Genomic DNA, 16,099 nt, shown 5'->3' on the forward strand with positions numbered 1-16,099 from the left:
GAGGAAATAATTCGATATTTAAATGTATTGGTTCAAGTTCCTGTACCACATTTTCTCAACAAGATGAAATTCTGAAGACAAATACCAGATTACTAAAAGCTGAAAAAGCATCAGCAATGGTAGGAAAGCCTAGGTGTAGAAAAGGAAAAAAGTATAAAGAGATTGTGGGGCCCAGGTTCTAAAGAAGGACAAAAAGTGAGTGAATGTATGCTGTTGTGAATAACTCTAGAACACGTTACTTGAGGTCTCTAATCGTTGGCTACGATAATCACGCAGACCCCCAATCAGATAGTCCGCACCAACCCACACAGGTCAGTTGATGAGTCAGCGTCTTTATGGACTGATGCTATGTCTTGCTTTGGTCATCCATGACTTTCTTGCAAACTACTTCTACACCAGACAACTTCGTCCATCGAGGTTGGCAGTCGTTGGGATGTATGTCTTACATATCCAACCACCTGACTTGATGAGGATTTACAACTTCATCAGTCGATTTGCTATCTTCACCTAGTATTTTATTCCTAACTTCACGATTGCTTACTCGGTGGTCATAAAATGCACGAGTGATGCTTTGAAGGAACCAATGACTAAATACCAGTACTCCGTGAATATCCTCTATTCTTAATAGTCATGTTGGTGAAACTATAATTTATGGATGACCTTTGAGCAAAGCTTAAGTAACCTCGAAAATGTGCAGCTATTATCTAGGACTAAATGAGGGTTATAAATGAGTGTGAGGGATTAGAACTATGATTTACAGTTGATGGTTAAGGCTATGAATTAGATTTAAGGTTTTCATCACAAACTGACGCTATTTATCCAAATGGATTAATGAATTTCGCGCCGAAATTCAAGACCTACCGATAAAAGTATACTTTTTTACAGTTCATTATTTGTTTGGAACTTTCAAATCATGGACTCATAAAATGTACACACTCACAACTTCATACAAGATTAAACTGAGGACCTCCTGGTCTCATCATACAAACTCTTTACGTGTAGGTCGCTAAGTTGAAAATTAATTTTCTACATTATCCTTATTGCAATACATAAATCATCTTTCTATAAAGTTGTCTTTGTGTGCATATTGAATCTAGATTACAAGATCTCCATGAAAGTTGTGGATTAAATTCAAATATTTGGTTAAATGATAGTCGTTGTCGTCTAATGGATTATACTACTACTACTACAAATAATAATACTACTACTGCTAATTCAACAGTAACAACACCAACACAACCAGTTAATTTAAATGAATCACGATTGAAATTAAATAGAAAACGTGAATACCCTTTAAAAGATGATGATCTTGACAAGTACTTGTTTAAGTAAGTTTATTTATTTTATAATCTTTTCGTGTATTCTGGCACTTTCCTTATCTTTCTGTTCTGCTTTATGGCTGCGAAACTTGGCCATTAAGAGTGAAAGATACTCATAAGGTACTAGTATTTGATTATATATGTCTTAGAAATATTGTTCGTTTGTGTTGGGATCAGTGGGTAAGTAATAGTGAGGTTAGACACAGGGTATTAGGGAATGGTGGTAAATCAGTTGATGAGGTTGTGAATCTTCATCAACTGAGATGTTTAGGCCACTTGTTACGTATGCTTGAACGCCGATTACCACGACGCTTAATGCTGACTAGTGTTGGAGACGGTTGGAAGTTAGAAGTGGCCAAACCAAAACGTGGAATCAGTCCATAAGGTCACTAGCTTCTAGTCTGAACTATGTTCATAGATGCAGACTACTTGGTCGGGGTCCTCATGACTATCATAACCAATGGTTGGAGACTGTGTGACATGGCTGAGAATTGATCACAATTGCCTAAATGTATACACTCTTTGTGTTCCCTTAAACCGAGAGATTAAAATTACTTTACACCTTTCTTTCTCCGAACTATTTCTTTCTCCCTATATATCATCTTGTTTTGCTAATAAGGTATGGCAACTTGGACTTATGAATATATGTGCCTGGTCCTACGTTGTGATTGATTGACTTTCCTTATCGACTTTTGTATAAAACATCTACGTGAACTCAGGTTACAAGAAATTTATTTTACAAAATTCAGAGTATGGTATCTATTTCATTCTCTTTAAAAATACTCGCATCTTTTTGACAATTTACCTATTTCATCCCCTATTCTATTGTCACTTAGGACTTTTGAATTGTTCGTACCAATGAATTGCCTTGTTTCGAATTCTCTGTCATAAATATTTTGGCTAGAATCGTATTTACATACAGTCTCTCCAATCCACTTCATTTGCAATCATTCAAAGAGCAAATTGGTGATCGTAAAACACTAAAGACACTACATCCTACCTTTTCATAAGCTTAACTGATCAACATTTGTCTTGTTTTTATGTCATCTCAGGTTTCATAACACTAGCTGTGACTATTGATTTCTGTGTTTTTGGTTTTAGTAATTCATCCCCATCTTTCATGGTAGCTTTATCAGTCATTACCTCTATAGAAATTAGGCAACAAACTAGTGAACGTTTTTTTTCAACGTCCAGATATTATCATCAGTTAAGATGGCTGGGACACGTGTTACGTATGCCCAACCACCGACTGCGTCGATGTGCAATGTTTTGTGGTGTAGGAGTAGGTTGGAAGAAAGTTAGGGGCGGCCAGACCAAAACGTGACACAAATCCATGAAGTCACTGACAAGTGGACTGAGCCATGTTGGTAGATGTAGACTATCTGGTTGGAAACCGCGAGATGATAACAACCGATGGTTAAAGACCTTGAATGACATGGCTCAAAATCGTGTGCGATGGTGCACTTGCATCCACTCTTTGTGTTCTCCCAAATTCTAATCTTCTGAATTCTTCATGTCTCTATCATTTTTCTCTTTCCAAATTTATTTCACTGGATTATACTCCTTCAATAACATCTTCAAACCCTAATCTTTTGGATTACCGATTATACTCTTACTACTTCTACCACTATGGGATTTGAATCGACAACAGCATCTCTGTGTTAATATGGTATAACAACTCGAACTGATGTACGTACGTACGAAGTTCTACATTGTGACTGACTGACTGACTGACTGAGATATTATCATCGAAATCCCAATACTCAACTTTGTTTTATCACATTGTTATATCTGTGGCTGCGTGAATGATAAAAATAAAGGATTTTACTATTGAATTTCTGAATGGATCTTTTATACACATAATTGAATGTATAGTATTACATGTTCATAGCCTGTTTAGTTCTTTGTATTCGAAAAAAATGTTCTTATTTAAACGTTGCTAAGCAAAGATGGATAATGGCTAACAGTGAAATCCAGGACGCGCGTTTCGTCCTATTTGGGACTCGTCAGATGGATGTACCTGCATCTCAGGGTTGATGTTCACTCTGGGACTGGAACCCAGGACTTTTCGCTTCAATACGCACAGTATGCACATATGGCGAATAAAAGACTGACCAGTTGCAGTCCTAAACATCAATGGGAAGATACAAACAAAGAATACTAAATGAATTTAAACTTCGATAGTTTAAATATTTCATCTTTTAGTTATGACTTATTTTTATTGTTAAAATCTATACTTACTAAGCTACTACTCTCACTGTCATCGTTCCATCAGCTTTTATGTGTTATAATTATTTGTACAACTCATATTGAAGTGGCTAGAACATACGTCACGTATTCTCAATCATTACTTCTATCTCAACGCACGAAATCTTGCTGCATTCTAATTGTAGGTTGAGAAAAAGTAAGATTTAATCAAATCAAGACACGGCAACAGTCAATAAAGTCATTAAGTGTTAGACATCAACACCGTTAGATGACGGCCCAGTGATCTAGTAGTTAAGCGCTAGCGCGTGAGATTGCTAGGTCCTGGGTTTGAATCTCGCGAGGTGGGATCGTGCACTGCTGAGGAGTCACACAATAGGACGAGACGGCCGTCCAGTGCTTCCAAGTTTTCCATGGTGGTCTAACTTCAATTGACTCATGACATTATTTTTCTTATAATTTGTAATGTATGTATCATTATTATCATCATCATCATCATCATCGAAATTATCTTCATTCTTTATTCTATCATTTTAATCTATTCTAGATGTATCTATACACCACCATCTTGTAGACGTAAACAAAGTCATTCAAATACAGTAACCAATCGTTTAATTCCATCGTCTAATTCATTGTTCAACAATTCAATATCAAGTCCATTTAATCAAAAACCAATATCTATATTGAAGGTTAGTTATAATTACTTCATCTCCATAGTTAACTGTTCTCTGTTGTCAATGGGTGTCCATAACTAAGTGTATTTAAAAAAAAAGGTTAACTCCAAACTTTCAACCGTCGGAGATGCTTGATTCTCAGAACTAACTTGATAAATGTTTCATTTTTTGTAATTTTATTTTTAAAATTTGAATTTCTCATTTCCGCGCCAGAAGCATACAGTTTCACATTTAGATGGTATTTCTCACTTGAGAGGACCGTTAATGTCATTGATTCCTTTCCTCTTTTAATACTCTTTTTTTTTTGACGTTTTCAAAGGAAATTTTTATACTGTATATGCTTGTTCATTCGTGCTTCCGACTGCTTGTGGAATATACTTTTCCCTCTTCTGAATCTGGTCTCCTCTCTCTTGTTAGCAAGGTTGGGACTCAGTGGTATAGTTTAACTTGTTGTTGTTGTGTTGCTAACCTTCGTTCCGTTCGTCGTCAGTTTAGGTGATATCTTAATCTCTTCAAACGTACTACTAACACACCATCTTTAGTCCTATAGATTTTTAGTATCAGCGATAAAATTCATTAATTACAGTGTTAATATGAAAAACACTACTCATATAAAAATCCTGAATTATAGTCCTCAACTAATTCTCTCTTTAGTTTTTCATTTTTACTGTTATATAGTAATAAACATGGCCATTAAGAGTAGAAGATACTCGTAAGTTACTAGTATTTGATCACGAATGTCTTAGATATATTTCTTGAATCTGCTGGGATCACTGGGTAAGTAATAATGAGGTTAGACACCGGGTATTAGGGAACGATGGTAAATCAGTTGATGGGGTTGTGAATCTTAATCGACTGAGATGATTAGGCCACGTGTTACGTACCCTTGAACACCGACTACCACGACGCGCTATGCTGATTAGTGTAGGGGATGGTTGGAAGAGAGTTAGGGGTGGCCGAACCAAAACGTGGTATCAGTGCTTGAAGTCACTAACTTCTAGTCTGAGCCATGTTGGTAGATGCAGACTACCTGGTTGGGGTCCGCGTGACTATCTTAACCAATGGTTGAAGACTCAGAATCGATCGATCACAATGGCGTAGGTTTATACACTGTATGTTCTCTTAAACCTTAAGATTAAAATTGTCTCATATCTGTATTTCTTCATGTACTATATCCTTATATACAACCTATCTTTTATATACTATCACCAATAAATTAACTACTTTTATGAATCTGGTGTTCATCTTGTTGTGCTAATGAGTGAGGTATGGCAACTTGAACCGATGCATATTTGTGCCTGGTCCCACGTTGTAGCTGACTGACTGACTGTTAAATAGTAATAATCCAGATCTCTCTAAAATATGAAGGGTTTCTTTCCAATAGATTATTAATACTTAACAATTGTATTAATCTTCTATATTGGAAACTACCCAATTCTGAGTTTCAGATTAGTTTTACTGGTAATTTCTATGGAACAAAAGAAACAAACAAAGCTTTATTCTTATATTGATTGTTTACATTCGTTTTCATTATTGAATCGGTTATAAGTTGTGTACCTGAGTGCCCTGTTTATTTATAACGTGACGATGCCGCCACTTGGAGAGCAGCGATTTATTGATCGGACCAGTGACACACGAAAACTGTAGGAACAGTCTTGAGTACTTGTCGGTCCTGGTATCTGCCTAGCCCAACCAGTTAAGTCCAGAACACTAATAACAGCCTCTGCAATATGAATCATTTATTTCAAGCAAACTGAGTTTATATACCAATCAAACAGACTACATCGTACCAATAAAATATAAAATAACATTTGTACAAGATTTGGCCAAATGTGGCTGTGAATAGGGGGAACAGTAATTAATGGACTAGGGACAACTCAATAATTTTAAATCGTATAATAGTTTATAGTTCAAAATGAAGCTTATAATAAGGGGAACATGAATATGAATAGTTTAGTTACTTAACAATTATGCAATCGGATATATACCCATCATATTGGTTCATAAATAGTTCTCAGAAGTTACTATTCATAAATCTCCACGGGATATGATAGAATCATTACACTTACTTACTTACGCCTGTTACTCCCGATGAAGCATAGGCCCCCGACCTCTGGTTAGCATTTTTTTAGCGAGTTGGTTTTCTATGGGATGGGGTCGTCAACCTCATGCCCAACCCTCCTCCTTTATACGGGCTTGGGACCGGCAGTAACCCCCCGGAGGAGCTACAGGCTTAATCATTACACAGTTCATTTTAATTCTATATTATTCTGCTTAGATGATCATTTGATAGATTGGATTCAATAGAAATCGATCAGTACTTAAGGGGATTATGAAACAATTGATGCAAATTTTCTATATAGTATGATAATTTGATTATTTGAACATTCATTCATTGTTTTTAGTACCCATTTACCATTAGATGATTGTTTTCTTGTTCTTGTTGGTATGTTTAGACCAAAATTTGTTCATCGAATAAAGAAATTTCCGCTTCAACAATGGCTGATTCTATGAAGACGACGATTACAACAACAACAACAGCAGCAGTAGCAACGATCGTTTCATCATCGTCTTCTTCATTATTCTCCACTTCTTTGAATCCTATCATATCATCTTCTACATCAATATCACCTTTTCCATATTCAACATTGACAACGAATGTTGTAACAAGTTGTAGTAATGTGAAAGATTCATCATATCTAATGAAAGAAAATAATCTATTGAATATGAATAACAATACTACTCATGAAGAAATCAGTAGTAATATTCATGATAATGATGATGATTGTAATGTTGATGAGAATGATGATTGTGATGTCACTTTAAATTTATCAACTGTTCGTCCAAGTAAGTATAAGTTGATGAAGGAATAAGTTAAGAGAACAAAAAAGAGAAAGAAAAGAACAGTGTTATGATCATCATCTTTCTGTAAATCTTGAGTTTCAGTTATTTATACATAGCTTATCCATATTCTTTTCTCAAACCGTATTCTTCGTATTTATTTGTTCGCATTATTATTGACATTACTTACTCATTGAATTCTCGCGGTGGAGTGTTGTTTAAGAAATCGAAAGGTCGAAAAGTGGATATCCGTTGCTCTAACCGTGTTGATTAATATAGAGGATCCACTTAGGGAAGTTGAAGAACCCTAATTCCAAATCAGTGGTGCACATGGTCTCCAGAATTGTGATGGAACAAATTGCGTATGTACCTATTATTCGTCTCCAGCTACCATGAGACTGTATCTCCCTACGTTGTTCCATTGCCTTATGGATTAGACCTTTAGGTTAAAGGCTCAGGGAGTGGCCGTCTAAGAAAACTACATGCTTTGATTTGGGCACCCATGCAGTATTCCAGTCCCCATACAAATCAAATGAAGTGTGGTACATATATATCTGGTCCCTTCGTGTACCAATGTTTGTATGTTTATATAAGTAATAAATAAGATGAATGTAACTGAAAGTTTAATTTAAACACAAATCTTTTATGAAAATGTTAAAATGTACCATCACACATTGAAAATGACATGGAGTGAAAGCAGAGAAACAAAAAACAATCTACTTCTGATAAAGATTACATAACATTGTGTTCATCTCGCCTTGTACTTCTATGTAGAATGTTAGGTAGTGTAGGAAGAAGTTTGAAAAAAAAAACTTAAGGAGACTAAATCAAGGCATAACATTTGTTCATAATATGAATAACTGTTAGTCTAAGCTATGTTGGTCAATTCAAACTATTTGATTATGATCTACATCATTACTGTAATCAATAATTAGAGAGATTAAATGACATAGGCAGGTGAATCGGTTGCAAATGGTGCAAATGCATTCAGTCTTTATCTTCCTTTAGATCTTGAGTTTCAATCATTATAAATACCTTATTCATTTCTTCTCAAACTGTATTCTTTGTATTTATTCGTTCATACTCTTATTAATATTACAATTATTTGAACTTTGTTATTATTTCCCCCCCCCTCCACTTAATTTCATCTTGTTATGTTGATTTGGGTAAACATACATTTGTATTTGGTTTATCAGTTGTTATAAGTGATTGAGAATACATTTAATACAAATTTATTTCCATGTTCAAAGTAACTTCCAAAGCAAATCATAAAAGTATTTATGAACTAATAGATGACTTCAATCCGTTAGGGAGCTCCAGTTCCTTCAATATTACAGGTACATCTTTCTGACTAGTGCCACGTAGCACGAAACCCGGGTTCAAGGTTTCCTGTTGACCACCTCAGTCATCTATAATATACGACCAGGCATACGATCGTAATATGATGTTAAATATTTTAAACTTATAATAAACCTCGGAATGTTTATAAGTTGCATAAATCCTTTGTGTACTTTAACTTTAGTGATATATATTCTTTATTTTGACAGTTCACAATATGCTTCGTTAGTTAATAATATGAGGTCAAATATAAACAACTTAGAATGTTCTGAGAGAATCTATTAACTGTTGTTATGAACATTGTTGGTAACTGTAGGCTATCTCGTTAGGATTTCCGCTACTATTGTTGTCACTGTTAATAGACGTATATGACTCAGAATCATTGACCATTGGTACAGAGATTGATTCACATTTCATCTTTCGTCAGATACAGTCTGAAAATTAGTTTACACTTTTTATCCTGTGCATATAATCAGTTTTCTCACTTCATATTCTTCAATAACAAATATTATATTTTTTTTCTTATTACTGACGATACTACTACTTGTTCAACTATGATATTCATCTTGGTTATTTTATCATTGCACTTGTGATGTGATATGATGTTGTGGAACTAACTTATCATGATCCCCAAATGCCCTGGTACGCCTAAGAGTGGAGAGGGCCCGCCCTCTCTTTCTCTCTCTTTAAATGCTCTCACACGGCCACGCGTATACAGCCTCTGCCAGAGAAGTCCTACTTATTGCCTTCTCGTGACATTACTGTTGTTTATGAAATTGAGAGGACGAAAAGCGAATGTCCGGCGCTTTAACCGGGCCGGTGAACATGGTGCACATGGGCTCCAAAATCCTGAGGGAACAAATGGCGTATGAATCAATCGTTGTTCACCGGCTACCATGGGACTGCATCTCCTCACGATGCTCCACTGTCTTGTGGATTAGATCTTTAGGTCCAAGGCTCCGGGTCTGGCCCCTTAAGATAACCAACTACTTCGGTCTGGAGATCCGGGCAGTATCATAGCCCTTACACACAGTTAAAATGAAATGACATTTTTTTGTGTGGCGCATATCTATCTGGAACCCTCTTGTACCAATCTTTATGTATTCAAATAAGAATAATAAAAATTTGAACTCATTTTTCATCTAATGATGATCCAAATTTCTTCTCTACTATAGGTATTGTTAATATAGAGAAATTTCAACATAATAAATTATTACAGGATAATGTAAATAATAAATGTAATGAATTTACTTTCTCTGCTCCTCGTCGTATCTCTTTAACATCATCGAATACAGTAAGATTCTTTTTTTTTTCTGGTTTTTGTTTTGTTGCCATGTGCCCTTTTTTTATTGTAATACTGAATGCTGAACTTTTTAAAATTTATAGTCATGGGTTAGATATCTAGTGTAGAGTTCCATACTATAAACCCAAATAATTATACAATTCTTCATCATTTTCAATATAAATCTAACTAATAATTCTTTTCATAGTTGAAAGCATGAGTCAATTAAAGCTAGACTACCACCATGGAAAACCTAGAAGCACTGGACGGCCGTTTCGTCCTATTATGGGACTTCTCGGCAGTGCGCATTAACGATCTCGCACTGAACTATGAAAATACTGAAATCTTCACAAAATCCCTTTTGATAATAATAATTCTTTCACTATTGTAAAAACTAATATAAATTCCTAGGTGATGTTGTGAATCTTCATCGACTGATATGGTTGAGCCATGTTCAGAGTGATTGGAAAAAGTTATGGGTGGCCGAGCTAAATAGACGGCCTGCTTGAATATCTAGGCTATCTGTTTCTGGCATCTAGATATTTCAATAAGTTATCTGTCTTTTGTTTGTTTCAATAGATTATTATATCAATTAATTGCATAACCTATTCAGGTGTGTTTGTGGAAAGTTCACAACCTTTCTCTGTACAAGTTAGGAAAGAGCATATTTAGAGATATTGTGGTTGCTGGCAATGTCGATGTTGATTCCTGAACTGATAACATCTAATTAGCTTTCCCTCAATGTTAATCGTCGGGATTGATCAAGAAATAAGAAACGAAAACTTGTTGAAATACTCCTCGTTGAGAATCCAATATTGTACCAAGAATATAACATTGAATAAAGCCACTAATAGTAATAATAATAATAATAATCTTTGTTCGTTTATTCATTGTTACTTACTTGCGCCTGTTACTCCCAATGGAGCACAGGCCGCCGACCAGCATTCTCCAACCCACTCTGTCCTGGGCCTTCTTTTCTAGTTCTATCCAATTGTTGTTCATTCTTCTCATGTCTGTCTCTATTTCTCGGCGTAATGTGTTTTTTTGGTCTTCCTCTTCTCCTTTGGCGTTGGCGATTCCATGTGAGGGTTTATCTTGTGACGCAATTGGGTGGTTTCCTCAAAGTGTGCCCAATCCGCTTCCAGCGCTTCTTCCTGATTTCTTCCTCCGCTGAAATCTGGTTTGTTGTCTCCCACAGTAGAATGTTGCTGATAGTGTCTGGCCAACGGATCCGAAGTATCTTGCGTACACAACTGTTAATAAACACTTGTATCTTCTGGATTATGGCTTTCGTAGTTTTCCACGTCTCCACCCCATACAGTAGAAATGTCTTGACGTTTATATTGAAAATTCATTGTATAGATGATGTATTTTGCTTATAGGAGAGTGTGAACAAAATAATACCATTTAGATGACTAGAGTTTCTAATGTGAAATCATTTAGCATATTGATTGTTACAATTTTAGTGGTAATTACAAACTAGTTATCTCTCGGTATCATTAATCTTATTATTACTATTGCCCTCAAATGCCCTGGTACGGCCGAGAGTTGGGAGAGTCCGCTCTGCCTCTCAAAATGTTCTCACATGGTCACGCGTATACATCTACTGTCAGGGAAGTCCTACTCACTGCCTTCTCGTGGCTGTGGTGTTCTTTACAAAATTGAGAGGACGAAAAGCGGATGTCTCTTTACTTGGGTTCGTGTATAGGGAGGGTCCACCTAGGGGAGTTGGAAAACCGTGATTCCAAACTAATGGTGCACATGGGCTGGCTCAAGAATCGTGAACCAATCGTTGGTCACCGTTACTGTTAGACTGCATCTCCTCACGATGCCCCACTGCCTTTTGGGTTAGACTTTTAAGTCAAAGGCTCCGGGTGTGGCTTCCTAAAAAAACCACCTGCTCCGGTCTGGGCAGTATCACAGCCCTCACACAAATAAAATGAGATTACAGTTCAGTTATTCTTCCAGTTGATTCATAAACTACTCAAATCGATCAATAGTAGTAATACATTGATATGACACACACGCACACAAAAAAAGGGTTATGATCAATTTGTTTCTTTTTTTTTGAATTCTATTCTAACAATTTTGTTTGTCTGTTTGTTCTTTTTCTTTCTTTGAAATAGCCAATCATTAATAAATCTATGGAAAAGAATGAATTTCTATTTTCAGCACCATTAATAAATAAGTCGGCTATTAAACCAAATCAATCCATAGAGAATGATATTGATAAAGTTACAGTATTGCCAATTTCAATGAATGAATCAAATCAATGCTCTTATACTACTATTAACAATAATGATAATGATTCCTATGGAAGTACTTCAAATTCTGATCAATTGATGAACACATCTAAAATGTAAGATATCTTCTTTGTTTTAATGATAATGATTAGAGTTATACATACATAGATACAAATATACCTACCCTGTGAGCAAATATACGTTATATGCACACTGGTAACACGCAGGTTTTATCTCATAGCATACATATATGTGTATTCATACACTTGGGAGGGTAGATGTTCAGTAATCCCTCAGAAATGTATTTGCTACAACACTACATGCCTATCGTTCAGTATAGGATTACTTCCCCAGTATTTCCTAACATCACACACAAGCATTTTGTCAGAAGAGGTTATTGATCGTCTCTTCCTAGTATTTGCTACTATATATTTTGAGTATGTTTTCGACCTGATAGATTAGGCCGCTGATTTTATTAGACATAGAACAGAATATTTCAGCTAACGTTCTTTTTGTACGACACAACACGCACACCCTTTACACATACCTACATACATGAACTAAAAAGACCCGAGGACTTCTGCAATTCTCATGCACAAGCATACACATCAGGTGACCCGATCAGGTTTAGTGAGCCTCGAGTTGGAACTTGAGTTAACGGAGGATACAGTAGAATGGGTGATCAATCCGATCTCCGTAGACCGTTTAAGTTAGCTATCAAGGTTGCCTATAGTATCCAGCAGTGCTGCGAGGAGGCCTTAGGTCGGATTTCACTGTCACAGTAAATAGTAGAGTGTATTTGTTTTTAAAATTTAACTCTATATATCGTCTATACTGATCATAAGAAGTGAAGTAGCTGAGAATGTTGGTCACTTCACTTATCTCTTGGAAGTCTCATTATCCTTTTATGAGGTCGGTGATTGGTAAAAGCTTAGCAAAGTCTCAGAAAGGTCGCTTATCTTTTGCAAACTAAAACAACTTGTTTGGGTAGACAAAATCTCTCTCTAACAACAAACGGAAGGGTATGCTGTACAACAGTTCACTTTGTGTTATTCTACAACTACAAAAGTGTAAAACTTTTGTAGGTTTCAGGTATTTTGATCATACATTTATCATGAAACAATCAAATAAACCATTCCCGGATTAAACATTTTGAGCAAATCTAACGGCTACATAATTTAATCCATCAGTTAATAACTTCAAAGCACGGGTACGGCCAAGAGTGTGAAAAGTCCACTTTCCCTATCTAAATGCTCTTACTTGGATAAGCATATACGGACACTACTATGAAATTCCTACTCAATGCCTTCTTGCGACAGGGGTGTTGTTTACGGAATTGAGAGGATGAAAAGCGAATGTTCGGCGCTTTAACCGGTTTGGTGGACACGGTGAGTCCACCCAGGGGAGTTGGAAAACCCTGATTGCAAACCAATGGTGCACATGGGCCGACTCCAGGATCCTGAAGGAACAAATGGCGTATGAATCAATCGTTGGCCACTGGTTACTGTGGGACTGCATCTCCTTAGATCGAAGGCTCCGGGTGTGGTTCCCTAAGAAAATCACCTGTTTCAGTTTGGGCACCCGTGAAGCACCCCAGCCCTCACAAAATTTGAATGATTTATGTGGCGCATATCTATTTGGTGCTCATTTGTACCAATATTTATGTATTCAAATATATGAACTGATGCCACAGTTTGATTTAGTCACTCCTATTCGAACCCTTTCTCCTTTTCTATAGAGCTTATCTCTATTCGACCAATGTCTATTAAAATAGTGCTTTATTGAGTTTTACACTATAAAACGTTTTTCATTATTTTGATGTGTTTGAATTTCATTTTGACAGATATTTCATGGATCTTGACAATACACCTTCTCTAACCAAAGCTCCAATTTTCACACCTCCAAAATTACAAAATCCAGCGCCTATTTTAGACCAAATTCATACTAATGAAACTATCCATGATCAGTTAACCAATAATGATATTGATAATAAAGAAGATATCACTCCAAGAGTTGCGGTAAAATCACGCAAAAAACGTGATCACCAGCCTCATCATAAAACTTCTACTCATTCTTCACAATTAACAACAGAATCTATTTTCGATCATTTAAATCGTCTTCATCAAGAACAAAATCATTATCCTACTCATCAATCAATTGATATGGATGATTTTGATGATACGTCATCTGTAACAAGTTCTATGACTGATTCATCAGAAACTGTACGTCGATCAACTAGACGTGTTAGACCACCGAAACGTTATGATTCTTCAGCCGTCTAGTAATCCATTTAACACAATACATTGTAATCATACTATTGATCTGTTTTTGAAGTTTGTTTCGACAATTTGTTTTTCTGTGAATCTTTGCAAAAATAAAAAAAGCGTTTTTGTGAAGTTTTGTTTAAACCGTTCAACTTTGAAGTTGTTACCTATGTGTTTATGTAGTCCCTATGAATTGAAACATGTAAATGGGGTTAGAAGTGTACTGTGCATTTGTTGTACAGTGTGTTTTGTTTGTTTTAAATAAAATAAATTCTATCCTTAGAAATTGCAAAATGGATTATGTTATGACTTTATAAAAAAAATAGGACGTATGTCAGGTACATCCAGCTGACGAGTCCCAAATAGGACGAAACGTGCGTCCTGGATTCCACTGCTAGCCACTATCCATCTTTGCTTACGTATGCCAATTCGCTACGATTTTTTATGTCCTCTCTTTATCACGTGATTTATCCATTAATCGGAATATAACTTTTCCAATCTTAACACTGCTCCAGAAACAATGACGTTCGACTAGTATGAGTAGTCTAGCATCCTTATTGGTCCCTTGTCTGCCTAGACTTTCCAATTGAATCCAAAAGCACTGATTGCAGCTTCTGTTATGTGAATCATTTATTTCAAACATACTCGGTTTATATACCAGACAAACAGACCGCGCATCACACCATAAAATAGAAAATGATATTTGTATAGGGTCAAGCCAAATGTGGCTGTGAACGTGAGAGACAATAATCAGTAAACTGAATATAATTTAGGAACAGTAATTCGTATAATAATAATCCATAGGTCAAAATGAAGCTTATAATAAGATGAATATATATAGATAAAATCTAATCACTGAATAAGCAAAGATAGATAGTGGCTAGCAGTGGAATCCAGTTTGGCGCGCGTTTCGCCCTACTTGGGACTCGTCAGCTGGATGTACCTGCATCTCAGAGTTGATGTTCACTCTGGAACTCGAACCCAGTACCTTTCGCTTCAAACGCCATCGCGTTATCCACTCAGCTATTGAGTCCTGATACGCACAGTGTGCACATATACCAATTAGAGACTGACCAGTTGCAGACCAAAAACATCAATGGGAAGATTCAAACAAACAATACTAAATGAATTTAATCACTGAATAGTTATACAATAAGAATATATATAGAATAATCGTCCACTAATAGGTCCCGGAAGTTACCCGTACTCATATTTTCGCTAGGATATAACAGATTATAATGTTCGGATCATTTCGTCTAATGTTGAATACTTCTTGATTTCATGAAAATCAGTATGCTTAATCATTGTGTTTTTTTGTGGTGCCAGCTATGTTAGCTGGTATAAGATTGAGTTGTAAGAGAGCTGGGGGGGTGTAAGGAAAGACAAACGAATACATAGTATCAGGGATTCAAACCCAGTACCATTCACTTCAAACCCCAAACAAGTTATCTACTTATTTACTGAGTCCTGATAGTCACTCACTTTTGCAACGGATATAAATTTTAATTTAACTAATAGGAAGAAACGCCCGTCTTGGGTTCCGTTGCTAGCCACATTCTATCTATTCTATATAAATTTGTGTTACAATGGCTGTATCAAGACGATCTGATCAAGAAGCGCACATGCCAACTAAGACTAATCAAAATTAAGTCAGAATACAAACAACAAGACACCCACACACACAACAAGAAAACAGTTTATTTGTATCTACTAAGGATCAGACAAAGAACACATTACGCCGGGAAATAGAAACAGATATGAAAAGGATAGATAACAACTGGAAAGGTTTGCCCAGGACAGAGTTGAATGGAGAATACTGGTGGGTGGCCTATGCTCCTCCACGAGGGGTAACAGGCGTAAGTAAGTTAGCAACTAAGGACCAGAGGCTATAGTAATTGGTAAAGTCAAAAACTAAGACTTTTATTAAAAAGAA

At 36.1% G+C, this 16,099-nt stretch overlaps 1 protein-coding gene across 1 annotated transcript in view; it reads left to right on the top strand.

Annotated features, from left to right (window-relative positions):
• The window catches only part of Smp_176800 (hypothetical protein), a gene marked incomplete at its 5' end in the record, with an annotated part of 52,378 nt that extends 37,922 nt beyond the window's left edge, over positions 1 to 14,456 (top strand). Inside the window, 6 exons of the mRNA XM_018791792.1 lie at positions 1,223 to 1,328; positions 4,072 to 4,213; positions 6,655 to 7,045; positions 9,553 to 9,671; positions 11,786 to 12,018; positions 13,746 to 14,456. Of these exons, the coding sequence (XP_018645111.1) occupies positions 1,223 to 1,328; positions 4,072 to 4,213; positions 6,655 to 7,045; positions 9,553 to 9,671; positions 11,786 to 12,018; positions 13,746 to 14,184 (1,430 nt within the window). The 3' untranslated portion in view covers positions 14,185 to 14,456. The remainder of the gene's footprint in view (positions 1 to 1,222; positions 1,329 to 4,071; positions 4,214 to 6,654; positions 7,046 to 9,552; positions 9,672 to 11,785; positions 12,019 to 13,745) is intronic.
• Positions 14,457 to 16,099: the final 1,643 nt, after the last annotated feature.

The sequence above is a fragment of the Schistosoma mansoni genome, assembly GCF_000237925.1.
Source record: "Schistosoma mansoni, WGS project CABG00000000 data, chromosome 1 unplaced supercontig 0076, strain Puerto Rico, whole genome shotgun sequence".
In the NCBI taxonomy this organism is placed as follows: domain Eukaryota; kingdom Metazoa; phylum Platyhelminthes; class Trematoda; order Strigeidida; family Schistosomatidae; genus Schistosoma; species Schistosoma mansoni.